The sequence below is a fragment of the Arachis stenosperma genome, chromosome 6 (assembly GCF_014773155.1).
Source record: "Arachis stenosperma cultivar V10309 chromosome 6, arast.V10309.gnm1.PFL2, whole genome shotgun sequence".
In the NCBI taxonomy this organism is placed as follows: Eukaryota; Viridiplantae; Streptophyta; class Magnoliopsida; order Fabales; family Fabaceae; genus Arachis; species Arachis stenosperma.
The window spans coordinates 133,816,679-133,844,270 of NC_080382.1; the positions used below are offsets into that span (position 1 = coordinate 133,816,679).

Consider the following 27,592-nt stretch of genomic DNA (forward strand, 5'->3'; position numbering starts at 1 on the left):
GTGAGAGTGGATACAAGTGCTCCAATAAGCGCATGTTGATACTCCTTGAATGTGGTATCTAAAAGTGCGATCTTTGTGGTGACAGGCAGTCCTTTTCTGCCATGTAAAGTCAGAATCAACCTTATGGCTCCAAGGTGCAGGTGAGTATATCCTTGTGACAAGTATTCACGAATGAGTTCTTGAGGGATCTCAATCGTAACATACTGTTCTGCAGAGGTGGCTTGAAGACCACACTGTTGTAAACGGGAAGTTTGAATCACTTCCTTAACAGGAGGTGATGATTCCCTTCTTATGAGATGGCGAATACTAAACTGCTTTTTCCGGTGGTAGAAAGTGTATGGATTTATAAGAGGTTGTTGAGTAGCAGGGATCTTTGAGTCTTCTGGTACATGGGTGATTTCAACAAGGTTTTCTATCTTGTTGGATAGTGTTTTATGGACAGATGGTAGTAAATGATCAAGAGAAAGTTCTGTATTATGAAAGATAGGTTGGCTAGATTCACGGTTTGACATGAATATTTCAAGTCTCTCTTACTCTCCATTATCTCCAATATACCTTCTCTTTGCTTTAGTTCATTAGGCTCTGATACCATGGGGTGCATCCAGACGTACTTCTGAAAGAACATACCAAGGGACCAATACATCTTGTCATCTCTATCCCGATTTCCCACTAAACTCATCTCAATTGGGGATTCAAGGGACCTTATGACAAGATCGTCATGGATGCCGATATGTTCTTTCTTTCCAATACTGGAACTTCTCATGGATCGGATCAGTTTCATTTCTGATAGGCAGAGTCCTCAAGAATGAGGCAAGCCTAGAGCATACGTGAAACTAGTAAGCAAAGATAAGCATATTGGAGACTCAAGATTTCAGAGAGAGAGAGAGATTTAGAGAGTATTCATGGTGAATATCTTACAATGGTTATCTTGAATATGTTTTTCTTACAACGGGAGAGCCCTCTTTATATAGAGGCTCTTGGGTAGTGGAAGATAAGAAAGAATCTTATCTATTACTACAACGAGACAAACAACTTTAAGCAAGCTACTTGAATACAGACACGTGGAACGCACTACTAAGAGATAAGAAGGAATCTTACCCCTGGTTACAATATGATAGCTTTATCAAGGTCAACTCTTACAAATTGCTAAATTAAATTTTCATTGAGTACATGAATAATCTCAAATTCTCAACAATGATAGTAGTACATCAGAAGTTAATTAATCGAGTTTCAAAAAATTCCAGAACATGGCATCAATTTTGAAGAAAAGATTCCATTTCACTCACCTTGAGATGAACAAAGATGCATCCACACTGCTCCTTTTTTTTTTTTCCCATTTGATTCACACATTACAGATTCACTTTGTTCTCCTTCAGTTCAATCAAAACTACACATCAGCTTCATCATTTTGATTCAAAATGTCAGCAACGGATAATCTTCTTTGATCCAAATTATTAGCACTTTCAACGTTGGGCCATTTTACCTGGACTTGACTACCAAAATCAACCACAACTTGCTGATGCTGTGAACTCTGAACAATTATTGCAACAACATCATCACTCCTCTGCTGATATTCCAAGGAATTGACACTGACAGTTGCCGGTGGTGGATGTGGAATCTGTGTCAATGCCGAGTCAGAGTGACTGGGATTGGAGTTATTATTACAGAAAACAATATTGGAGCGGCACAAGGGACAACTAGCTTGTGATTTAAGCCAAGTATCAATACAAGGAAGATGAAAAGCGTGGTTACATTTGGGCAACAATCTCAAACTCTCATTCTCTTGAAACTCTGATAAACAAACGGAACAGTCACTTCCCTCAACCAACCCACCGTTCTTGATGTACTTACAGACGGTTATCGATTTGATCTGAGCCTCGTCCATGCCGGAAGTCGCAGCAACCTGAGAAGGTTCATTGTTATTAACAGTATCATCATTGCTATGATTTGCTTGATCGTTAACTCTTCCTCTGTTCCTGCAGAACCTTGAGATGACGGTGTAGTAAGTGACCAAGATGAAAGTACTTGCCAAGATTCCAATCACTGCGACTATAAGGGGAGAGAATTGGAAGCCGGAGGAAGAATCAACGTCATCTGAACCGTCCCCGAGAACGATTGACGGTGGTGGAGGCGAGTACATGATGTAGCACCATTGAGGACAATACATGCTGCAAATCCCTTGGGAACAGTCCTTCAAAACTGAATTTGGAGCCACCCATGGATTTGTGTTACTCACAGAACCCATTAAAGCAGTAACTGAAAGCTATCTGGTCAGCCTAGAATCTTCTTTTGTAAGTCTAGTTATGTAAATGATGCGAATGTTTCTGAGCTGTTTGATTTTTCAGCCATAACTCTCAGATGAGTTCAATGTTTTTCTTGGGATGAAGGGGAAGAGAAAAGAGAAGGAAAAGTGGGAGATTGAGTATCGGAGAGAGAGAAAGAGTAACGAATGGAGCGTAGTTGGAAAGCAAAGCGAAAGTAGGTGGTGGGAAATTGTGTGGTCACCTTATCGCCGTTCTCTTCGCTAACCTTCTCTTCTTGGTCTTATCTCTCTCCACTTTTTAAAGCTATTTTTTTTCGGTAAAGTTTACATAACTAGTCATATTTAATCATCATTTGGTCACCGACAATGCAATAATTTCTCAACATGCACGAATTTAATTATGATAAAGTATAATTTATTAACATAATATTACGCATAATAATTGCCTGATATTATACTCCAGGTTTTTATGCAAAATGAAAGCTTTCATATGAGAAATGCAAAATTATATTTAATACTACCCAGCTTATATTTTAAGAACAAAAAATCACCATCTACTATCCAACAAGCGACAAAGCAATCCAGTTATCTCATCAATCTTCCAATCTTAACATAAGAATACCACATTAACTTCTCACTTAAATACGCCTCAAAATTTACACTGATATAAGTTTTAGAATTAACCACCATTTTCCAAAATGCTGAGGGAAAGGCACACAACATAACATTCTAACTCGTTATGTATTTCATGTCAGAATTGATTTTTACACATCTTACCTAAATATGCATGAATATAACCTGGAAACAGCAAAGATACAAGACAATTCTAAATTTTTCCATGTAAGACAAGTGAGGAGGATGGCAAGCAAGGTCCCCACACAATAAAGATATGAATACTATCTTGCACTGAAAATTGGTTCTATTTCAGGTGATGGTTGTGTTCTTCGAGTGTATTTCAATAGCAAACCTTCAGAAGTAAGACCTGGCACATTCAGATCCCTGAAAGTATTCCAAAGAAATAGAAATTAATTCAAATGTGAAAAAAGATTATATATTTTAATTTAAACATATAAGAGAGAACCCAAACCTAATATAAGGCTGCAGATCTTTCCATTCCCATTTTGGCCGCTCTTTGAAAAGAATCGAGAATCGTTCAGCCGGAGTGGATGGCAACGAAGAGACGCTGAATCCGCGGACCCATGACTCGACTCCAATTCTCTCGGTCAAAACCTCTCCTTCAACAAGATCAAAAGTTGGCTGCATTTCATCTGGAGTCCTCTGCCTCCACTCATCCATAAAACTCTCCAGCTTCATCTTGCCCCCTCTCAGGATTTCTCTCGCAAAATGAATGCAGACCCGCTTCTTGTTTAACTTCCATGCACAGGTATCCGTGCCGTCAATTACTTTCTCACCATATACGTGCAAGCAATGCCTTGCAAGTTCTGCAGGAAATCCATCGGTAACCAGCATGCTTACGACTTCATCTTCATTAAGAGCACTCAGTGACCAGTCGTTCAACACTGCATTTCTCAAAACCATTTCCAGAATCATGTTCATGTATCTCTCGTCTACTAGTCTCCAATAGCTATTAATCTCCACAGCCGATAGTGCCTGCAGTCCGGATCTTAGTTCCTCGTCACTAGCTTGAATATTGTTTTTAAGATCCTTCCAGTTATATAACCCTGCTCTAGTTTCTGGATTCACTTCTGAACTGTCAAACTCTTCAAGCCTGCAAGGGTTCTGCGAGAGGAGCAATTTAAGTTTGTCAAGTCTGGGGGCAACCTCAACAAGCTCCATATTACCAGGTACAACTTTAATCACAGGTGCAACAACTTTCTCCTTGTGATTATTTGCACCATTTTGTGGACTTTGATAAAAAACATATTGATTTGCAGGAGGTATAAGCAAAACAGAATTTGAAGTTCCAACGAACTTCATTGCAAATGTTTTGGATTGAGTACAAAGAACTGCGTCTTCATCGGGCAGTCCTCTTATTACCACCCTATAACAGAATGTAAAACATGGAAAATGTAAATCACAAATAGGAGAACCACAAAGAGGGAAAGAGCTACAAAAAGCTGAGAATTCAATACACACCTTTCCTGCAGAACATCGGGAAGAAGTTTATCATCAAGCTCTAGAACGATCAGATCATCATGTGGTCCAAACAGAGGGTGGTATGCAACAGAAACCGCTGATCCAGGAGACATATGTAGAAGTGCTTCTGCTCCTACTGAAGATGTCTCTTGTGATTCCATTTCTGTCTCTCTAAAGTACGAAACGTCAGAAATAAAAATATTGAAAATTTCTCCACATAGTAAAGATGCTTGGTTCTATCATTTGATTATGTTCTTATTCATTTGTCAAGGAGATGCAGCATACTTCAGAACAAGATTACTATTTGATACTCAATATTGTACTACTTCCTAATAACCTCATCAACAAAGCTTTAATAAACATAAGTACTACTGCACAACTCATTCTATTCATAATAAGTTAATAACCTAAGGTCACTACTTGTGTCTGTATTGACTGCTACTGCATATAATCTACGAGCTAGGTGCCTAGGATGAAGGCTGTTTGCCTTCATTATATGGTGCTAATTAAGTACTTAAGAAGACTTAGGGGCCAAAAGCCCAAAACCAAAATTGTTTCTTCAAATACCAGAGCTTGCCCTTGCTGACTTTCCATTTGGTTATTCATTTAAAGTGTACATTAAGATATCAATCCCCATATTATTATTAACTCATCTAAATGTTATATAGTCTACCAACTGAAGAGAAGAAAACAAAACACAATCCAAGGGTGGTTTGCTTTGAAGAAGAACAAACTTGAGTATTTGCAAAGTCATCCATGACACAAGTGATTTGCAAGAGGATTGACTCATTGCTAAGGCTTTCCCTCATAAGATCCACAAGTGACAGTACCACTATCACTTCCAGGTGAGACCAATACATGGCTGGTGAGTAGTAGTAGCAAACCATGGTCTACTATAAGATAAATGCATCACTTGTCCAGTATGGGATGAGACCTCTAATCACCCATTCCCCGCCAGTATCAGCAAAATTGGCGTCAAAAAATAACAATCAAACTATTGGACACTATACAGAACCACTAGAAGTAGAAATTAGACACCTAGATAACTAGTGGTTAGGAGGAAATCCATGCTTCTTGAAGCATGTGTCAACTGTGCGGCCATTCTTGCCACAAAAAGAGCACATCTTTTGCTGGTTCCTACCGAACATGTTCTTGCTCAAGTTCTTGTTGGCACCATAACTCGGATTAGAGTTAGTACTTCCACGACCATAGCTTGTTGCTGCCATAATCTTTGGTTCCTCATTAACTTCACTGCATAATTGCCTTTCTTGCTGAACAACCAATCCAAACAGTTTATTTATTGGGAGAAGAGGATCCATTAACAAAATCTGGGATCTAACTCCAGAAAAATCTATCATTAAGCCCTTTCAAAAATTGCATGATGAAGTCTTGCTCCCTATATACTTTGCGCGCACACTGCCTTCTACACGCACATGGATGAATTGGCCTAAAATTCTCAATTTCACCCCATATCTTCTTCAATTATGTAAAGAAATTCGTAATGGACAATGTACCTTGTCGAAGAGAATACAGCTCCTCATTCAGATCAGCAACACGCATATGATTTCCTTGTGCAAATCTTTGCTTCGGCTCTAGCCTCTATCCATAGATCCCTTGCTTTCTTGACAAATAGAACGCTTTGTGCAATCTCAATGCTGAGGCATCGAACAATCCAATTTCTAATGAAGGTGTTATTACGTTCCCAAATTGGGCGCATTGGGTCTCCAGCCGCTGGTTCCGCCACAGAACCATCCAACAATCCTATCTTGTTCTTGGATTCCAAAGCCATTATCATAGCTTGTGACCAGAAATGGTAATTTGTCTCATTCAGACTTGTCGACATGAGCATCTGCCCCGGGTTCTCGCTGGGAATTGGGATGCAAGAAAAACGGGCCCATCGGATTGCATATCGCTAATGCGGCTGGATCATTTCTTCTTCGACCGGGCTTGGATTGTGAGTAATTGCTGCCATTTTTGCTCAGAATCGGTGACGGTGCACTTTAATCACGCTTCTTCTTCTCAATCCCGTTGATCGAAGTCGCTACTTTGTTTGGTTGAACAAACTAAGCAGTGCTCTCATCAATCTCTGTCGTGTGGGTTCGAAAGAAGTAAAAAAATGTGATTCACGGTGAACGAAGCTAATTTCTGCAGTTTCTGCAGATTCTTGGCAACAAAAATCAAATCTTCATCTTCAATGATGTTATTGGATCAGCGTGACAAAGCAAAAATCAAATCCTCTGATACCATATTGGATTATGAACTAAGAATGGAACTGAATTGGAAACGTTGGTCTCATTATCTGATAAATTGCAGTACAAGAGTGAGAGGAAGAGGAAATGAGATAGAAGGAGAAGAAGGCGGTTTGAGATCAGGTCCGGGAAGGAGAGAGAGTGAGATGGGTTTTGTTACAACTAATAGTGAGTTAGAAAAAACTAATTAGTGTCTAATTTCTACTTCTAGTGGTTCTGTATAGTCTCAAATACAAACTAAACCTAAATAACCAAATCTGTGTTCAAAGTAATCCAATAAAACTTCAGGTGAAGTGCCAAACAATCAAACAGAGGTAACGGCAACAGCCTACCTGAAGTCTAGAGATGGATGGCGAGGTAGGGGCCACGCGGTGAGACTCGTGACTGCGAGGGAAGGAGGCACAGCGAGAAGCAGAGGCAAGAGGCAGAGGAGAGACGGCGCGACGGTGAGAGGCGAGGCTGAGACGGCGGAGTTCTAAGTGAGGGATGCGGCAAGCAGTGGCGGCGAGGAGGGCTGAGCGATGCCGGAGGCCACGCAGAGTTCAGACTTCCGAGCGAGAGGGTGAGAGAGCCAGAGAGGCAAGGAAGACGAAACCCGCGAAAAATTTTAGCAATTTATTTAACAAGCACAATTCACAACCGGGAATAATTTTACCCGAATTATTTTGTCACACCAAAAATGCCTTTGAATTTTATTATCCATAAAAATATGTTAAAATAATTTTAAAATATTGTAAAAATACATTTCTATAAATACAGTTTTATATTAACAAAAATAATGAGAATATTTTTATTATATTTTAAATAATTTTAAAATATTTTTATGGATAATAAAATTTAAAATTATTTTTATTAATTTTAAAATAATTGAAGTATATTTTTTTATGATTAACTCTTTTATTTTAAGATAAAGTATATTTTTTATTTATAAAATTTATCAAAAAATTTAAAAATATTTTTAAGTTTTATTTTATTTTAATTTTATTTATGAAATCTTTCATTTACATCAAATATATTTTTGATAACTAAATTTTTAAAAAATTAAAGAAAAATAAAGCAATAATATATGATAACTATCTCTAGTTTGTTTATGTTGAAGATTGTTTTTGTAAAATTATTGCTAAATTAATTATAATTTTTTAAAAAAATTAGCTATCAAGAATATATTTCATACAAATAGATAATTTTTGAGACAAAATTAAAACAAAATAAAATTTAAAAATATTTTAAAAATTTTTAATCAACTTTAAAAATAAAAAATATACTTTACTATATATATATCACTTTTAAAGTTTTAAGTTTTAATATTATCAAATAGCATAGTCTTCTTTTTTTTGTCTATGGATTTGACAATCCGCAATTTTAGGTTACACACTCATACATACCACACTCATACACACATGATATCCTCTTTTTGATCAAGTTTGCACTACATGAGTCTTGAACCCAAGACCTCTTGATAAGAAAAAGGAACATAATCTCCTTATACTCATCTAAAAATCGCTATTTGTGAATTCGAATTTCACTTCTAACTTTACGTGGCTTTTCACAACTTTTTATTATTGTCATTTATCCTAACTCTCAAACTTTAATTTTTAAATTCTAAATTTTCAAAAAAATGAAGTTAAAATATAATGTTATTACTAAAGCAGGTTAACTAATGGTAAAAATATATATGGCAAATTATGAATTATTTTGGTGATGATGAGGGATTTCATAGTTAGTGTAGCATCCTATAAAAATCTGATTCTAATTGAAAGTTAGTATTTATTTGTTTTAATTAAAAAGAATATGTTTTATCCTCATAAATAGAATCATTAAATTTAATTTGATATAAATTATGCTTAATTGCAAATTTTTGTTAGGATAAAAATAAATACATTTTGACCCATGACTTTTTAATAAATCATGAATAGGTTTGTTTGTGGGTGGATGTTACAAGGCTCAGGATTCGGTGGTTTAGGAACCTTTGGACCACTTAGTGGTCCAAGTAGAAAACATGTTTTTAGAGTTTTTTTATCAATTGTATATAGTTCTTGAACTAATTTTAATTACAAATTAACCCCATATATTTTATTTAATTATAAAAATAGTTTTTTATTTTATAAATTATTATTTTATCAATTATCTATTATATTTATTAACAATCAAATACAAAAATAACAACCAATTATATCCTCCATTCATCCTAATAATTCCAATTGATTAAAAAATTAACTTTGATCTCGTTACGTTCGTCCATGGCTTCCAAATCGTGTTTCCTTGAAATTCAATCGATTGGTTTTTCAAAACAATCGATTGAATGATAACTCAATCGATTGGTTTACACTATATCACAAAACAATCGATTGAAAGTTGTAAGGTAGAATGGTAAAAAGCTTAAACCAATCGATTGTTTATACTTTCCAATCGAATGAATGCCTCAAAACAATCGATTGTTGTTGTTACTCAATCGATTGAGTTCACGAAAACAACATGGATTTGCCAAATATAATTGATTGAAAAGTGATGACATTGAAGTTTTAGCCAAATTCAATCGATTGGTAATGTAATCCAATCGATTGGAAGGTGATGAAGTTGAATATTTTGCCAATTTCAATCGATTGGTAATGGTACCCAATCGATTAAAATGTGTTGACTTTGAATTTTTTCCAAATTAATTCGATTGGTAATGCAATCCAATCGATTAAAAAGTGATGACATTGAACTTTTTGCCAAATTCAATCGATTGGTAATGTAATCCAATCGATTGAAATTTGAAACATGCTATGTATTAAAGCAGATAACCCTCAGTATTCACACCCACTCCCCCTTTTAAACGTTCGAACCCCATTTCTGCACCTCTCTCCTCTCTCTAAAATCCAGAAAGCTTATGTCTTCTTCTTCTCCATTCTCACCCACATCCACTCCCAACCACATACATAATTCCAACCCTCATCAAAATCCCTACAAAACCCACAAAACCAGTATCCCCATAATGGCCAGAACTAAGAACGCCAAAAGAGCCAGGGTTGAGGGAGAAAGCTCTGCCCCCGCCAGACTAATTGCTTCATCCCATTACATGGCAAGGTGGCTGCCATCTCGCAGGGCATTCAACAACTATGTGGAGAAGTTCGAGTCCAGGGCAATTATTCCTCCCAGGTACATAACAACCGAGTTCCTTCAGGATAGACATTTTAATTTGGTGTTGAATGCATTGCAAACACAGCACTTAATTGATTTTGTACAAACTAGGGATGATTATTACCCGCACTTGGTTAGGGCTGTTTATAGTACTTTAAATTATGTTGTTCCTGAACCTGATGAAGAGGGTGAGGTAATGCCGCTGATTGAGTTTGATTTAGGGAAACAGCATTATAGAGTTACTTTGCAAGAACTAGCTGAACAATGGAGTCTAGGTTATCATGGGGCAAAATTTACTGGAGGTATTGTGGCAGATGAGGAATGGGGAAAATACAACAGATTAGTTGGTTTGCAGAGTTTACAATATGAGAATCCACACATGGATGCTAGAGGTAATATAAGTTGCAGTGGGTTGGGGATTGAGCAGCGTATATTGATGTATTTGTTTTCATACATGTTGATTCCAAGAAAACATAATCATGGAATCTTGTTTAACGAAGATATTTTAGTGCTTTGGGCTATGGTGACTAGAAAGGAGATAAACTGGCCTTATTTTATGGTTCATCATATGCTTGAGATGAAGAAAGGAAAATCAAGTGTTGGTTTAGGATATGCTTGCCATTGGACCAAGATTTTCAAATGGCTTGAAATTGACTTGACTGAAGAGAAAAGTGTTGTCTTGACTAATGCAGCCAAGATTGATGACAGCACTCTAAGACAGATGGGAAGAGATCCGGATGCCCAACAACCTCAGGCTCAAGGACAACCACAAGACCAGGTGCAAGCACAAACACAGACACCCCCACCACCACCCCCTCCTTCGCCAACAATGCAAGATTTGATGGATGAATTGCGAAGCATGAGAGTATATATGGAGGAGCAATTTGCTGATATGAGGCAGCGTCAAGACAGGCAAACGGAAGCTATCAATCGTCAAGGAGAAGCAATTGATAGTCTATGCACTAATCTGGGCATCACAAACCCAAGGGGCATCATCCCAAGGCCTGGACCATGAAGAAATTGTTATCTAGAACTCCACATCATCCTATGATCTCCATTGATGATTGAATGGGAGTTAATATTGTTGAGTTAAAAAAAATGTAGGACAAAATCTATGTGTTATCTTCACTGTATGATGAAATGTGTCATTTCACTTTTGAGAGTCCCAGGTATTATTGTTCATTGTGTCATTTCACTTTTGAGAGTCCTAGGTATGTTTGATGCTACTACTATTGCAACAGAAGCATAAGTTATTGATCAGCTTATTTTGTTTTTAATGTATTATGGCAATCTAACTTTCTTATTATACAAAGAAGTTAAAGTACCAAAAAACATCTTAGCTATGCATGTAAATCTGGGAACTTAAGCTGCAATCAATTCTTGTATTAAATTGATTGAAGAATGCTTGCAATCAGGTGTGTATGGAAATCAATCGATTGGTTTGGTAGTAAAATCGATTGTTGTACCCTCAATTGCTAATTCAATCTATTTTTTTTTACTGCAATCGATTGAATATTCAGTGAAATCGATTGGAGTACTCTTATATATACTATTTCAATCGATTGGATTTTAATGCAATCGATTGAATAATACACACACCTCTCATTCAATCGATTGTGTTGTTGTAATCGATTGGAATCGATTTAGTTACTGCTTCAATCAATTGTTTTCTAAGTGCAATCAATTGAAGTATCCTCTCTTGTTATTTCAATCGATTGGATTGGTAGTAAAATCGATTGTTGTACCCTCAGTTGCTAATTCAATCTATTTTTTTTACTGCAATCGATTGAATATTCAATGAAATCGATTGGAGAACTCTTATATATACTATTTCAATCGATTGGATTTTAATGCAACCGATTGAATAATACACACACCTCTCATTCAATCGATTGTGTTGTTGTTGTAATCGATTGGAATCGATTTAGTTACTGCTTCAATGGATTGTTTTCTAAGTGCAATCGATTGAAGTATCCTCTTTTGTTATCTCAATCGATTGGTGAGCCTATCTACCAGTTTTAAATCTTGTTTTATTTAGTTATTAATCTGATGCGTCTAATCTCCTCCTTATTATTATTATTATTATTATTATTATTATTATTATTATTATTATTATTATTATTATTATTATTATTATTATTTTGAATTTTATTTGAGTATTTAGCTAATTAAAGATAATTATAGATAAGATATAATTAAATAAATTGATCAAATTTAATTTCTTAAATTGAAAATAAAAATTAAGTTGAAATTGAAAAGCATTTGTTTTTAATTAAAAGATAAGATATCTTAAACAGTTTTAAGATTATTCGGCTGTTTTAAAAAATTTTAAAAAGATAGAATTCAAATTTTGTTATCTTTTTTGGGTATATATATATGTTCAGTCCGACTAATTTTGTATACGTTGATAAATTATTTTAACTATTTGCCTTTCAACCAAGTCTACTCGTAATATATTCTTCCGTTGATAATAATCATGGATATTCCTTCTAACGAAGATATAGTGGGGGTCTCCAATGATGCATGTAACACACAGAATATGTCACTGGGCTGTGATTTTATCAAAGTTGATTTTGGTGATCAACTTGGAACTACAATTCCTAGTGCAAAGGTAAGACTTAATGGGTATTTAATATCTAATATAATGTATTACGAGTAGATTGAACTTTTATTTTTTTATTTTCTACAGGATGACCACGTTATTAATGACGATGTTATTCAAAGTGAGGATCTAAATAAAGTTCAAGAATTGTCTAGTAAAGTGGATAACTTCCTCTCTAGCATGGAGGTAATTTGATGTGACAAACAGTAATTAATATATATTATGTAAAATAATTTTATATATTATAACCTTTTTACCATTCTTTTTTGCATTCAATGAGAATTGTAAACATGGCTCGGGACGAAATAATTGATAAAATCCTTGAATCTGTAAGTCGCATTGAGACAATGATATCACAACTCAGTCTGAACAATGATTCCGAGACTCCGACCAAGCTCTCTGTACAAAACAGACATCCAATCTCAAGATTGAAGGCTAAGAGTTCGGCTATTGATATTCATACGGCTATATCAGACGATGAGGATGATCTTACTGTACTGGATCATATGTCTTTCACCCACGATGATCCGTTCCATATCAAGATCAATATGGACAAACCAGTATCTCCAACTATAAGATCCGCACCAAAAAAGAAAAATATGTCAAAGGTATATGCATGTATAGTAAAATTTCATAACTCTTATTATTTGATATTCTTAACATGATAATAAGAATATACTGAAACTGTTTTTTTTTTCTTAGGGTAAGAGCATTATGGGGACGAGGAAAAAATTACCGTTCACTCACCCAGGCGGAATTAGAAAGCCAAAGATTGAGCCCAGATCAGTCAATAAATCGAAGGCGTCTTATGCACTGAGCCAACCCACAAAAGACTATAGAAGACCTGTTTATTTCTTTTCCATTACCAACGTAATTACCACTTAAATTATCTAGTTTCTTATGGGCATGGCTAATTATTACGTTTAGTGATGAATTGCTAATACTTTTGTATTAAAATTTGTAGTCAATGCAGTGTCAATTTATGCCAACTCCAACCATGCGTCTTTTGGAAGATCAGATAAAGGCCTGTGCATATATATTTTCAGCATCGCTAGATCCATCGTAAGTTAATTTCATATTATCTTTGTTGTTGATGAATGAGGGCCAGTCTAATGATTTTCGGTTTTTAATTGATACAGTGAAGAGCTTGTCGTAACAGATAGAATCAGAGCAACTAGATCAGACTTTGAACATTTCATACCTGACAGACCCATTACTGATAAGGTACACAAGTAATCTATTAGTTAATCTACGTTTGGTTCTGGGCATAATCTCGTAATATATTTGGATTGTGATTCAGATTCTTGAATTAGCGGCATCGAACTGCACTGATAATCAATCTGATATAAGTTTTAAGACAACATGGCAACTTCCACCGAGATTTGCGGTATGTTCTATAACCCCTGAAAAGATAAGTTCATTTATCATAAGTTACAAATGTAATGCTGATATAGAATTATACTTCTTTATCATGTACTAAAGACTATATTGGTTTGCATTAATGAACTAGGTGGATGTCTTCAACAAGAAAGATTTAAAGAAGAAGATGGAAGACTACATTTATAAATTTATGCAACCTACTGCTGATTTAAAATTTGTAAGAATTTTTTCTTAAGATTCATTGTTGGATATAGTTTTCCATTATTAGCATACATAACCGAGGGGCAAATTTTTATGGTTTAGATATATGTTCCTATTCAAGAGGATGACCACTGGTATCTAATGGTAATATCGGTTTGCGAGCGAACAATCTATCACCTGGACACCCATTTTAATGATGACAGAATTCGCTATCGTGAACGTGTTATGAAGACACTAGTAAGTCCGTGGAAAAATTTACATAAGCTTATTAGATCTTATTTTGTTTTTATTATTTAACCAGTGAAATGAAATCAGGCACATGTACTGGAGCAAGTCGTCACGTCGAACTTTTACAAGGATGATGCTATTCAAGAGTATAATAAACAATTTCATGACTACAAAATTGAAAGACCAGAAGATATACCTCAATGTTCCTCAAGCTTGAACTCTGCAACTTGGGTGATGAAGTGGATGGATATGACTTATGAATTTAAGCCATATGGTAACAATAAGGTGAGCATTTATAAAACAACTCTCTAATATTTAATCCCTATTTTTTGGTACTAATTCATAATGAATAATTTGTAACTTGATGATCACGATATTCGCATGATAACCGCGGTGCATATACTCCAGAGTCGGATCAACCATAAGAAGTCACAGATTATAGCATCAGTCGAGGAGTTTTGGAATATGCACAGTTCTTAAAATTAATCTAGAAAGATTGTAATACTTTGGTTAGTGCGTATTTATTTGTTAGAGTTAGTGGATGTACTTCTTTCGAACTTCCTTAAATGACTTCTTAAATAGAAATGTATTGCTTCGTTGCTTTTCGCAATTTTGCTCTATTTCTATGCACCGTATGGATATTTAGTTTAATTTATTTTAAAAACACATATTTTATAATGAAGTAATGTCATTTCCGTTTATTATTTCAACAACCATCCTATACAAACATTATTTCAAACTATTCTAATAAGTGGTTCTGAAGTAGTTATATGCAATAGATTTTTATTACACGTACAAGGTACAACACTATAAGTGATAAATTTGTAAATAAATAAAGCAAAATAAAACAATGACGATTTTCTCTTACTTATTAAGAAAATAATATTATTTTGTTACTTCTTGTTTCTAAAATTATGAAAAGAAACTAAAGTAGAAAAAATGAAAACAAATTTTTGTTCAACTCAAACCTTAAATTATCCGTAATAATAGAGTTTATGTGTGCATACCATAAAAAATGCTTCATTTAGACATCTTGCTTTTTGATTTTGCTTCGTCCCTTTTTTTTTGTTTCATATTTTTTCAAGGTTGCGAGAACCGAACCGGTCATTGAACCGGTCAAGTAGCTGGTTCAATGGTCCAATCGGGATCCAATCGATTTAATTAAATATACGGTAAAATTAAAAAAAATTCAATATACAATCAAAAATTGAATATAGCATTAAAAAATTAAACAGGTTTTCAACTAAATAAAGACACTACTCATTAATAATCATAATCATCATTAAGTATTCCATTGTTCCCATCATAAAGATAATCCATATTACAAAATTTGGTGTAACATTCAGAAATTCAGAATCTAGAATATTATATTTAGCATTAAAAATAAAAAATAAAAACTGAAAAGCAGATTTTGAGTGGACATCAAATTGTGGAAGAGCCTTTTGTACTGTCTGTAACAAACAAACCACAGAGGCAATCAGCATCCATTGAAAATAAGATCATTTGTTCCTAGCAAAGTTATGTTACAGGGTTTGGACCAACAATGGGCTTGAACAATTGAACACACACTTATCTTCAATTGAAAACAAGATCATTCATTCATAACAAGATCATCCATTGAAAACTCTTCTTCCAATATCAAATCAGAGATAAATCCAGTTGAAGAACACAAATATCTCAATTGCATATTGACACATTTATTCCCAGCAAAGTATCATCAACAACTTAGAGTTAGAAGAATTAGAAAAAATCCGGAACCAACAACATCAAAAATCAGAATCAGTATAACAAAACAAAGCTCAGAAATCAGAATCAATCTAACAAGCCAAGTTTTTTTAAGTTTAACTAATTTCACTTGGCAACAAGGCAACAAGCCAACAACTAGTAAATTAACTCGGAATTAGTAAAAATAACACAAAAATAACTCAGGAAATTACCAATAATCAATAATAATTAACTAGAGGTCAGAACAAAACAACTACAATAATCCAGCTCTGTTAACAACAATGAACAACGAAAAAAATTAACTCAGAAAACAACTAATTAAACCAGAATTAACAATTATCATCAACAATCAACAAAATTATTTTAAAAATTTAACTAAAAAAGGATTATCAAAAACCATACAAATTAACAAGAATAATTAACTCAGAAGTATATATTAATCATAATTAATTTCAAATAAAAAAGTACTAAAGAAGCACCGGAGGAGAGCTCACTGGATAAGACAAGACAATCGAGCAACAGAGACGTCCGAGAGGAGGTGATGCCGGAGCAGTTAAACGGAGGTGACGGCGAGGAGGACACGCGAGCAGAGACGTTCGCATTTCGCGTGAGACAGGGTGAGACCGGAGAGGGAGAGAGAGCGAGCTTGAAGAGATAGAATCCAAGCAGAGACGTCCAGGACGGCGATGAGATCAAGGCCAACGATGGCACCTTCTGTCGCTGCCGACGACGATGATCACATAGGCGGGCTTCACGAGGAGCACAGAGACGGTGAGAAGGAGAAGAGATTTGCGGCGGTTGGTGGGGCTTCGCGACGAGCACAGAGGAGGGGAGGAAGAAAAGAGTGGCGGCGTCTCGGGGCTCACGGTGGCTGGTGGGGTTTCACGACGAGCCGGCGGGATGGGGGCTGACGATGGCGACGGTGTTTGCTGTGTTAGGGTTAGGTAGTGAGGGAATTGGGAGGAAGGGAATTGGGTCTGGTGGGTTGCCGTGGCATTTAGTATAGCTAGCCTTTCTTTTCTTTTTTTTTTTTATAAGAGATAAAACGACGCCATTTTGCTCTTTTACTTTCAAACCAAAAACCGCAACTAAACCGGGCGGTTCATCTGGTTCACCGGTTAACCACCGGTTCAACCGGTTTTTTAAATTGACGGTTTTAACATTTGTCCGGATCGTTTTTATAGCGGCTCACAGTTCAACCGGTTCGACCCAACCAATCGGTTCTCATCCGAATTAACGGTTAACCACCGGTTTTATCTCCAACGGTTATTACAGGAGGATCGGACCGCATGCTTAACCGGTTCGCAGTTAAACCTGTTCGACCAGTCTGTCCAGGCCGATTGTCAGAACGATGAAAATTAGGGATTTTGCCAGTGAGAGTGAGCGAAAAGGGAGAGGGGCAGTTTACCCGTTATCGCTAACCGGTTTTTATTTGACAATTATTACACCTAGAAAGCATAAGCACGACTATTGGAAGAATGTATAAAATCTCATTAATATAGTGAAAAAGAAAAGATACAAATACGGAACTGATTTTCTACCCAAAAACATTAAAGTTTATGGAGGTTGCTAACTATCACTATCTAACTCAGCGGTCGCTTTAGTACACATGTCGCCATCGTCCGAACCGATAGCTTCATTTTCTATAACGTTGTTGTCAATGTCCTTTTGCCAAGGACATGTTGTCTTCTTATGTCCTTCCATTTGACAAACACTACAACGTTGCCGCTTCTTCTTCTTAGATGGTTGTCCTGAGCCTCCAGTGGTTGGATGCACATACGGATTGCTACTTCTAGCTACACCTGAGTGAGGTTGATTATCTCCTTCGTCTGCAGCCTTGTAAGATGAGTACAATTCCATAATTAAATCACGTGTCTCTTCATATCTCTCTGGTACTTTAACAGCAACAGCAGCCAGTTGTTTAGAAAATTCCACCAAAGCACTTTGACGACTAATAACAACAGCATCCTTGGTGAACCCACTTGGATCATTGAGTGCTGATTTAACCTTTTTTGTCCATCTATCCAATACCAATGACCGGGGAATCTCACGGATGTCTCTGTCAACCATTACTTTCACAAGATGTTCACAGGGAATACCAAATGACTCCATTCGTAAACAGGTACGCATGAAGATCATTTCTTTTTGACGAAAATCAACGGTCCACGTAAAATCGGGTCTCCCATGCTTACACACAATGTACTTTATGCAATCATCGGTATTATCTATGTTTAGAACCTGCATTGATCCAGCTCTGGAGAGAAATGGCCGAATGAAAAGAAATATCTCATGAGTGTATAACTCAGCAGCATATCTCTCTAGCAGCTCTATACAAGTTTGCATGACGGGCACCCCACGTGTAGATTCATAATCAGCATTAAATTCGTTAAAGCGCATGTGTGCTACACACCTTTGAAAATGCTCTACAAAACTTATCAAATCATACCGCGACCCCACATACCTTCCCACTACTGAGTGTAAACCTTCACATCTTGATGTAGTTCTAAAGCCAGCAAAGAATTTTCCTCTTAGATATGCAGTAGCCCACATATGCTTCTCTTCGTACATGTTGATCACCCACGGCTTATCCTCAATGCCAAATTCTTCAATAAGCTGAACCCACTTACGCTTAAACACGGGAATCTCGTAGTCTCCTGTCATGATTTTTCTAAATTTAGATGTAAACGATGGATTTCCAACATTGCTAGTTGCATTTCCAATAAGGTGCCAAGCGCATAATCTATGTCTGACTTCGGGAAATACATCTCTCACTGCATTCCTAATCGCCATGGCCCCATTAGTTATGATTGAGGTCGGGGTCTTGCCCCTCATTGCAAACATGAGCTGACGCAGGAGCCAAATATATGTATCAGTAGTTTCGTCCGCAATTAACGCAGCAGCAAAAATAATTGTTTGGTTGTGGTGGTTAACCCCGCTGAATATTACTAATGGACAACTATACTTGTTCTTCTTATACGTAGCATCAAAAGCAATAACATCCCCGAAGAGTCGGTAGTCTAGTTGGCTAATCCCATCAGACCAGAACAAATTACGTAACAAACCTCTTGAATCGTGGCATGCCTTGAAATATAATTGTGGATCCTTCAACCGCATATCCTCCAACTTCTTCAATACTCGTGCTGCATCACCAGGAATTTGACGCCTTTGCCGAGCAATCTCATTGTACATATCTCTGGGACCATAGCCAACAAATTTGTACCTGCCTGCTTGACTAGCTAGAAGACCAAATATCTGTGAGGTGCTGATCCCTGACTTTAGCATGTTCATCATTTGCATAATATCTGCCTCTGACATTTTTCTGTGGGCAGGCAACATAGCACTGAATTGTGTATCCAATAGATCATGGTTGTGTTCATCAGAGAAATAAAAGATATGCCACCTTCCACTTTCTGGTACAAATTTAACATCCATTCGGGCTTCACATCCAGTTCTTATTTCCAATCTAGGCTCCTTCTTCCTTTTTTCCATCGTGTAATATTTCTCCATCCTGAATCCTTGCCTATGGCATACAAACATTTGTCTGCAAATCTCGCCACTACTATTCTTGAAGGTCTTGCTCTTCCTTGCACTAAAGCTCTTCGACTTTGAGTACTTCATATAAAAATCAAATGCAAGATGCAAAGTAGAAAAGTGGTATTTGCCAATTTCCTCCGCAACATTCTCACTAAATTTCAAAGATGTAATGTCTTGCACGGAGTCAACTGCATAAGCGGCTTCAAGGATATAATCTGACATATCAGATTCAGAAAAAAACGCTCCCTCGGTAAATTCATTTCTGAAATCTTGTTCGAATTCATTCTGTTCATCCATCATATCTTGGTCACTTACTAGCTCTTCTTGTTGGTTAAAGTCATCCTCCTCCTGGTATTGCTCATTCATTTCAGTGTCTGTAAATATACCTGACATCTTAAAAATGTCCAATGAAAAAATTATTTAATACACACAAAGTCATATATTTCTATTTGTGGTAAAAGTTAAAAATTAAAAGTAAATAATATTTAAACTTTTTTGTTTAACAAAATTAAAATAAAACACAAAAATAAGAAAAAAATGTGTATAGGAGTACATTCATTATGTTATAATTTTAATAATTAATGTAAATTTTAAAAAATTGGATAAATTTATATTTCTTGTGATTACAATCAAAAGTGAATTATATGTATTCTTATAATCAAGAGATATACTTAACTTCTTTTATAATAAGTAAGTCTGTCAATAATTTAATTTATTAAAAAAATCTCATTTTTTATTTATCCTACAAAATAAAATTTCATATTAATAGTTTTGAATAAGACAATTAAAATAAAATTTAAAAATAAAGCTTGAATAAAAAAAATACAAAGTTTTTAATCTAAAAATATAAAATAGTTAAAAAATAGAATACTTATTTAAATATGATTTTTCAAGACACTCTATAACCTAGATGAATAAATATTATTTTAAAATGAATCATGATATATTGATACAAAACTTATTGTATGTATTTTTTTAAAAAATTAATAAACCTCTCTCGTTAATAACAATATTGGAACCTAAATTTGAACGCTAATTGATATTATATATTGTGTAGGTACTTAGAGTATATTAGAAAAGTACGTTAATAATTTGAAGAGAAAAATTATTAGTGTAAATTTATTTTTTTTTTAAAATTAATCCTTATTGAACTATTCTATTTTTATTCCTTCAAAACATATCTTAATAAAAATATTTGTAATAATAATTTACATCCAATAAGAATATCTTAACGAGCAGTTACATCATTCTGTCATGGGATAAAATAGGGGTAAAATAGGAAAAAAATAATCGACACCTAACTCTCTATATTCCTAATATAAATTGTTATAGATAAGTATAGTTTCTTAAAATTTTGGGGTGTCCGGGCTACTACTCACCCCCTCTAGGTCCGTCGCTGATTGCTAGCTAATTAATTAATAATAAAAAATAATAACATCTATTTACTTTTTAGTATTTCTCAATTTCTATGCATTAATAAAAGATATTTTTAAATTTTTTTTCTTACACAATCAATTTCACGAATAAAGTATCGAACAAAATAATTGCAAAATTAGAGATTCTATTCACTGACCTCGATTTTGTAATCAAAACGATGGTTTATTTTTTGAACACTACAATGAAAAACTTGATTGGACCTTTGCTGATTGCTGCAACGGTGATTAACGATGAAGAAATAGTGGATATTAAATAGACGGATGAAAATTAAAAAAAATGGATATTAAGTAGATGGATGTTCCAAAGAAAAACAATTAAATTTTTTATAATCAAAGAAAATGATACACGATTTCAATGGTGGAATTGAATAATTAGTGATGGATTATTCACCAATTTATAATGTTAATATTAAGGAAAAGATAAGATTAGTTTATCTACATAAAAATAAAACAGAAAAAATTGAAGATAGAATTTTAAAGATAAGATAGATGAATAATAAGATAATTTCTAAAAAGATAACAAGATTGAAATAGCCGCAGATCACATTTCAATCGATTGGGTACCATTACCAATCGATTGAAATTGGCAAAACATTCAACTTCATCACCTTCCAATCGATTGGATTACATTACCAATCGATTGAATTTGGCTAAAACTTCAATGTCATCACTTTCCAATCGATTGTATTTGGCAAATCCATGTTGTTTTCGTGAACTCAATCGATTGAGTAACAACAACAATCGATTGTTTTGAGGCATTCATTCGATTGGAAAGTATAAACAATCGATTGGTTTAAGCTTTTTACCATTCTACCTTACAACTTTCAATCGATTGTTTTGTGATATAGTGTAAACCAATCGATTGAGTTATCATTCAATCGATTGTTTTAAAAAACCAATCGATTGAATTTCAAGGAAACACGATTTGGAAGCCATGGACGAACGTAACGAGATCAAAGTTAATTTTTTAATCAATTGGAATTATTAGGATGAATGGAGGATATAATTGGTTGTTATTTTTGTATTTGATTGTTAATAAATATAATAGATAATTGATAAAATAATAATTTATAAAATAAAAAACTATTTTTATAATTAAATAAAATATATGGGGTTAATTTGTAATTAAAATTAGTTCAAAGACTACATACCAATTGATAAAAAAACTCTAAAAACATGTTTTCTACTTAGACCACTAAGTGATCCAAAGATTCCTGGACCACCGAATCCTATGCCATGTTACAATACTCCCTTCATGTTTGGAGTTTTGAAACTCCTTTACATTATTAATAATATAATTAATAATTATTTTAAGTTTAACCTAATTTTTTTTTACAAAGGCAAAGCCCAAGAAAAAAAATCCAAACCCACCCGACCTAGACACAATAAGAAATCTGAACCGTGGATCTTCTTCTTCTTCAACCAATATGTTGATGTCTCCCCAATAACCTCAAGGTTCAAAATCCCTGCCGCTCTGTCAGGAGAGTTCCAAGCCGCCGCCAGTTTCTGACCACTGCTGTGCCACTACAATACCTGGCGCGCTTTCTTCTCCGGTCGTGATACTTCCATGGTCATCTAGAGCTTCGACAAGACACTGCTGATTGTCTTCTTGCCGTCATAGAGGTTCAAAATTGGGTTCCATATCTGCCGTTTTGCATCTCGAAGGCCTGGTGAATCGACGCCTGTTCTTTTTCTGAACTTCGTTGTTGTCCCGTCACCGGTGGCTTTGTCTGCATGCTATTATTACTACAGGTAAACACTATCCTCCATGATTTTTCCTTGCTTTTGATTCACTGCAAAAATTCGAATGTTACCTTCTTTTATTTAAAAAAAGTGTAATAATTTTTCAATGGTATGCTTTTTTATTTTTAAATATTGTTAAATCAATTTTTTTTGTATTATAATACCCATTTACTCGTTTTATACTTACTTTATTTTGGAATTCGACAATTTGTCTTGGTTGATACTAGTTCATAATATTTTGATAGTAATGATAGTAATGCATGTTAAGATTTTTTTTGCTTGCAAATTGATGCTACTTTAAATGTGATATTGCTATTGATTTGTGGTTATTATATGGTGATATCTGTTATGTTGAATTTTGTTCTCCTAGTATGTAAATAAAAATTAAAACTTAAAATGATTTTTAACTGGCACATAACCATTGTTGTTGTAAGCTATTGTGATGATATGATATTTATTTATGATCGCTAAATTTGTAAATTTGTTAACTGAATAGATTTAAAATTGTTTAAACTATGCATTTTTTGTAATGGAAATTTTGTACTCTTTTTATGTTTGATTGCTTTTCTTTGAGTTTGAGACATGTGACTTTTTCTATAATGAATTTTAGTCATTTAATAAATAATTTTTTCTGTAAAGATAATGTTATGTAGACTGGTACGAACTTCTTGTTAATAATTTATGCCTAATTATCATTGTGTAGTATTTAATTTACTAGGAAAAAATAAATAACATACATATTTTGGTGTTGTCTGATTTCTTTATTTGTAAGTCTAATTTTTGGAGCTTTATCCTAAGCATTTTGTCTTGGAGTACTTAGTACTCAGTTCTAAATTTTTATGACAGTATTATTTATGTTCAGATTATTTTCTTGCAAATGTCATTGATGGGAGAGGACGAGATCATGGATGAATGTGAGTATGAGCATGAGGATAGTATTTTTTATGATGAGAAGTATCCTGATGATGAGTCATACTTAGAGGAGTTGCAGCAGGAAAAAGAGTTGGGTGATGAGTTAGACGGTGAGGAGATTTTTGCAGAATTGACAGATTATGATTATGATGATGCATATGGATTGGATTCAATTGAGGATTTATTGAAACTTGACTTTTTAAGCATTGGTGAGGTTGAAGTTGACAAGTTTCACTTTGGAACCCTAGCCATTGCTTTTGAATTTTACAACAGATTTGCAAAGAGCCAAGGTTTCAGTGCAAGAAAAGATAAAAACTGGAAGAACTCAAACGACGAGACCTACATGCAGAGATTTGTGTGTTTTCGGCAAGGATATCGATTAGAGAAGTGGTACACTTTGCCAAACAGAAAAAGGGAATCAAAGACCGAGACAAGAACTGGGTGCGAAGCTCAATTCCTAGTCAAGTTTGTAGGGGTAACTGGAAGATGGCATGTGACTCGATTTTCAAATGTTCATAATCACGAACTATTGGAAGGCCGGTTGAGCAGGTTATTGCCGGCTCATAGGAGTATGTCCAAAGCCGAAATTGCACTCATGAACAACATGCGCAAGTCGGGAATTAGCACATCCCAAGTTTATGCTTTGCTAGCAAGTCAAAGTGGTGGTTTTGACAAGTTGAACTATGGCCCCAGAGACATCTACAATCAAATAGCTAAGGCGAGGCGTGAGATTCCAGAGGATGTGGGTAGAGCATTAAATTATTTGGAGGGGATGGCTGCAAACGATAAATCTTTATACTACGAAGAGCTTCGGGCGACGGATGGAAGGTTACTAAATCTCTTTTGGTGTGATGGTTTATGTAGAGAGGACTATAAATTGTTTGGAGATGTTGTTGCGTTTGATGCTACATACAACAAGAATAAATATAGGTGTCCTTTTGTTGTGTTCACAGGTGTCAACCATCACAATGCATGCATTGTAACAGATGAGACGGATGAGACTTATATATGGGTGTTGCAACAGTTTTTGGAGGCAATGAATGGTAGAGCCCCATCCTCTGTGATAACTGATGGGGCAAGGGCAATGAAGAATGCGATTGAGAAAGTATTCCCTGGTACTCACCACAGATTGTGTGCTTGGCATCTCGTGCGTAATGCAACTACAAATATGTGTAGTCCTCGTTTCACATCTAAGTTTAGGGATTGTATGTTAGGAGATTACGAGATTCCAGTGTTCCGTAACAAGTGGCAAATATTAGTAGAGGAATTTGGGGTTGAGGAAAAAGAATGGCTAAATGAAATTTATGAGAAACGTCAATCATGGGCAACATGTTACATCCGAGGAAGTTCTTTGCTGGATTTAGGACTACATCACGCTGCGAGGGTTTGCATTCATTGATTGGGAAGTACACTAAGCCTCATTATGACTTATCTGAGTTTATTGAGCACTTCCAACGAATGTTGGCCATATGCGGTTTAGGAAATTTTATGCTGAATATGAATCTGCTCGTGGAGTTCCAGTTATGCAAACTTGTATTGAACCCCTTGAGATGTGTGCTGCTGATACTTACACAAGGGAGGTATTCTTTTTATTCAGGCCTATTCTTGTTCAGTCGGGTGCAATGAGAGTCGTGGATTACCAAACTAGAGACAATAGTATAATTTATTATGTTTGTAGGTATGCCAAACCAACAAAGGTGTGGGAGGTTGAGTGGGTGGATAATGGTAACGCAATCACTTGTTCATGCATGCGTATGGAATCATTCGGTATTTACTGTGAACACATTATCTCTGTATTAGTCCGTAGGGATGTGCATGAAATTCCTAAATGTCTAGTGTTGCATAGATGGACTAAGAAAGCAAAAGAATCTATGTCTGAGTCAAGTAGTTTTACAAGCGAATTTCAAGTTAGCAGTCGACTTTGTATCCTCAATGAGTGTGCTAGGATGATGTCAGAGGTTGCATGTGCTACTACAGAGAGGTTCCATGAAGCAAGGGATCTTATGCTTGATCTTTATAGCTCATACAAAGCACTAGATGAAGGGAACACGCCTTCGAAACCTAGACTGGGAGGTGGTACCAATCCTAAAGGGCATAGTGGTCGAAAAAAGCCCCAACGTTGCAGTAATTGCAAGAAACCTGGTCATAATAAAACTTCTTGTTCAAAGCGCAATGAAAATGCTTTTAGTACACAAGGTAGCTCTACCCGTCAAACTGATGTAAGTAGACAAAAATGATATATAATTTTATTTTTTATTCACTCACTTGATATTGGAACTGCTCCATGGTGCTAATTTAAAGTGTTATTGATATAAAATTTCGGTGTGGTTTTAGGCAATTTATGATGGTGAATGCATGGATGATGTGGAATACGAAACTCAAGAATGGTGGTGAACTCTGGGATTAGATGTTATTTTATTCGTGATTAATTTTGATAGTTGATTTGAGGAATATGCAGTTACTAACTAAATTATAAATTATTACTGTTTCTTTTGTTTATTCTTAATAGTCGATTTTAATTTAGGACAATCAATTAAGTTGTTATGGGAAAACTTATTATTATTATTATTATATATGGAAATAGAGATCATAGATTTCCTTTTTTTTGCTTTGTTTTGCTATTCGAGAATGTGACTTGGTTCAGGAGTATGATATTTTTAATTATGAAAAGTGTTTGGAATATATAAGACAATTTGTCACTATCATATATGATGTGGCAAATTTGGCTAAATATGTATATAAATAGGTAGATGATAAAAAATTATTATAAAATCTGATATAATGTTGCATAAATTTATTGTAAGAAGCTGATTTAACCATCATGAAATCAGCATAAGAAATAAAATAAATAAACATATGAAAAATCAATGATAGAGAATTCAAAGAAGCATAAAATAAGAGCTCCATGATTTTATTTATACATTCATAGTTGGTAACATCAACTAATTATACTAAGAGGAGAGATGCACACCGTTGTTGCAGGGAGAAGAATGGGAAGCCTAGTTTTTTTCGTATTTTTTTCCTTGCTTCTTGACCTATTTTCTTTATCCCTTCGTCTGGACACTCAGCTTAAAATGATTTGTCCAACTAACCAAAAATAAAAAAGAAAGGTTGAATAGAAAAATTTTAATGAAAGAAAAAAAAAAGAAAATTTCATGTAACAGTTTTTTAATATACAAGATCGATTTTATTAAAAAATAGTGCTAACTAATATTCCATATGAATAAAAAACAATTGATATTCTCATGTTATATGACGTAATGTGAGAGAATACCGCAAAAACATGTTAAATTGTTATATTATTTATAAAACATGAATAAAACAATATAAGTATTCAACCAATGGAATAAAAGAAAATTTCATTCATACTCGCCAATTATATATATACATATTGACGAGACTAGAATTTTAATATTACAGAGACCAAAATTACTTTTTATAATTATTCTTAATTCATGTACTCCACGATTATAATTATTCTTAAATTGTCAAAAAATGCATTATCAAATAGTTTAAAATTAAATATTTTAGTATTTTATTGCAATTTAAAAATATATTTATAAAAAGTTTAATTCTTAATTCATGTACTCACCAATTATAACTATTCTTAAGTCGTCATAATGTGCATTATCAAATAATTTAAAATTAAATATTTTAGTATTTTATTGCAATTTAGAAATATATTTATAAAAAGTTTAATTATATGTTTGTTAACATAAAACTCCAATTATAAAATTTGTAAACTGTATTGAATGTATTAAAAATGTAATAAAATTACAAGAATTAATAAGTTAACTAAATATTTATCTTAAATAATTTACTAGTATATATAAATAAGTTATTTGAATTGCAAACCTAAAGATAGCAATTTAATAATTATATCAATATAAAGATGTTGAAATTTGTTATGGAACATAGCCATAAACAATACACTACCGAATAAACTATTTAAAGCATTAGTGTCATGAATTCACAATGCTAATTGACAACACAGCTCCAAAAAACAAAAACAAGAAAAAAATTATAAGTGTCATTCCATGTAGTTAACAAAGCAAAGATATAATTATGATGCACACGGCATTTCAGTAATCATCGTCCT

The 27,592-nt window shown here is 34.5% G+C and overlaps 4 protein-coding genes across 7 annotated transcripts; 1 reads left to right on the forward strand and 3 right to left on the reverse strand.

Moving 5' to 3' along the window:
• Positions 1-539: 539 nt before the first annotated feature.
• LOC130935199 (RING-H2 finger protein ATL51-like) lies at positions 540-2,575 on the reverse strand. 2 transcript variants are annotated; one of them, XM_057864810.1, is made up of 2 exons: positions 1,484-2,575; positions 540-1,398 (listed from the first exon to the last, which is right to left on the reverse strand). In XM_057864810.1, the coding sequence occupies exons 1-2, from the start codon at positions 2,243-2,245 to the stop codon at positions 1,378-1,380; spliced, it is 783 nt and encodes a 260-aa protein (XP_057720793.1). In that variant the 5' UTR covers positions 2,246-2,575; the 3' UTR covers positions 540-1,377. The 2 variants fall into 2 exon arrangements, with proteins under 2 accessions (XP_057720793.1, XP_057720792.1); XM_057864809.1 differs by having other exon boundaries at positions 541-1,370.
• Positions 2,576-2,985: 410 nt separating this feature from the next.
• On the reverse strand, positions 2,986-7,182 carry LOC130933121 (uncharacterized). Of its 3 annotated transcripts, none has more exons than XM_057862639.1 (4): positions 6,942-7,182; positions 4,361-4,523; positions 3,351-4,265; positions 2,986-3,262 (listed from the first exon to the last, which is right to left on the reverse strand). In XM_057862639.1, exons 2-4 carry the CDS (start codon positions 4,519-4,521, stop codon positions 3,160-3,162), a joined length of 1,179 nt encoding a protein of 392 aa, XP_057718622.1. In that variant the 5' UTR covers positions 4,522-4,523; positions 6,942-7,182; the 3' UTR covers positions 2,986-3,159. The 3 variants fall into 3 exon arrangements, with proteins under 3 accessions (XP_057718622.1, XP_057718621.1, XP_057718620.1); XM_057862638.1 differs by having other exon boundaries at positions 4,361-4,531; XM_057862637.1 differs by lacking the exon at positions 6,942-7,182 and adding an exon at positions 5,875-6,890.
• A 10,255-nt stretch (positions 7,183-17,437) lies between these two features.
• On the reverse strand, positions 17,438-19,768 carry LOC130934691 (protein FAR1-RELATED SEQUENCE 5-like). Its single transcript, XM_057864234.1, has one exon. It carries the CDS (start codon positions 19,766-19,768, stop codon positions 17,438-17,440), a length of 2,331 nt encoding a protein of 776 aa, XP_057720217.1.
• A 3,699-nt stretch (positions 19,769-23,467) lies between these two features.
• LOC130934692 (protein FAR1-RELATED SEQUENCE 5-like) lies at positions 23,468-24,892 on the forward strand. The gene has a single exon (XM_057864235.1). The coding sequence runs from the start codon at positions 23,468-23,470 to the stop codon at positions 24,890-24,892; it is 1,425 nt and encodes a 474-aa protein (XP_057720218.1).
• Positions 24,893-27,592: the final 2,700 nt, after the last annotated feature.

Coding starts and splice junctions, on each gene's coding strand:
- LOC130935199 (XM_057864810.1), bottom strand. CDS start 2,245: ATGGGTTCTGTGAGTAACACAAATCCATGGGTGGCTCCAAATTCAGTT. Junction 1,399..1,483: donor ATTTTGGTAGTCAAGTCCAG/GTAAAATGGCCC, acceptor AAAATGATGAAG/CTGATGTGTAGTTTTGATTG.
- LOC130933121 (XM_057862637.1), bottom strand. CDS start 5,920: ATGCGTGTTGCTGATCTGAATGAGGAGCTGTATTCTCTTCGACAAG. Junction 4,266..4,360: donor CCCGATGTTCTGCAGGAAAG/GTGTGTATTGAA, acceptor ATTCTGTTATAG/GGTGGTAATAAGAGGACTGC. Junction 3,263..3,350: donor GATCTGCAGCCTTATATTAG/GTTTGGGTTCTC, acceptor GAATACTTTCAG/GGATCTGAATGTGCCAGGTC.
- LOC130934691 (XM_057864234.1), bottom strand. CDS start 19,768: ATGAATGAGCAATACCAGGAGGAGGATGACTTTAACCAACAAGAAGAG.
- LOC130934692 (XM_057864235.1), top strand. CDS start 23,468: ATGGGAGAGGACGAGATCATGGATGAATGTGAGTATGAGCATGAGGAT.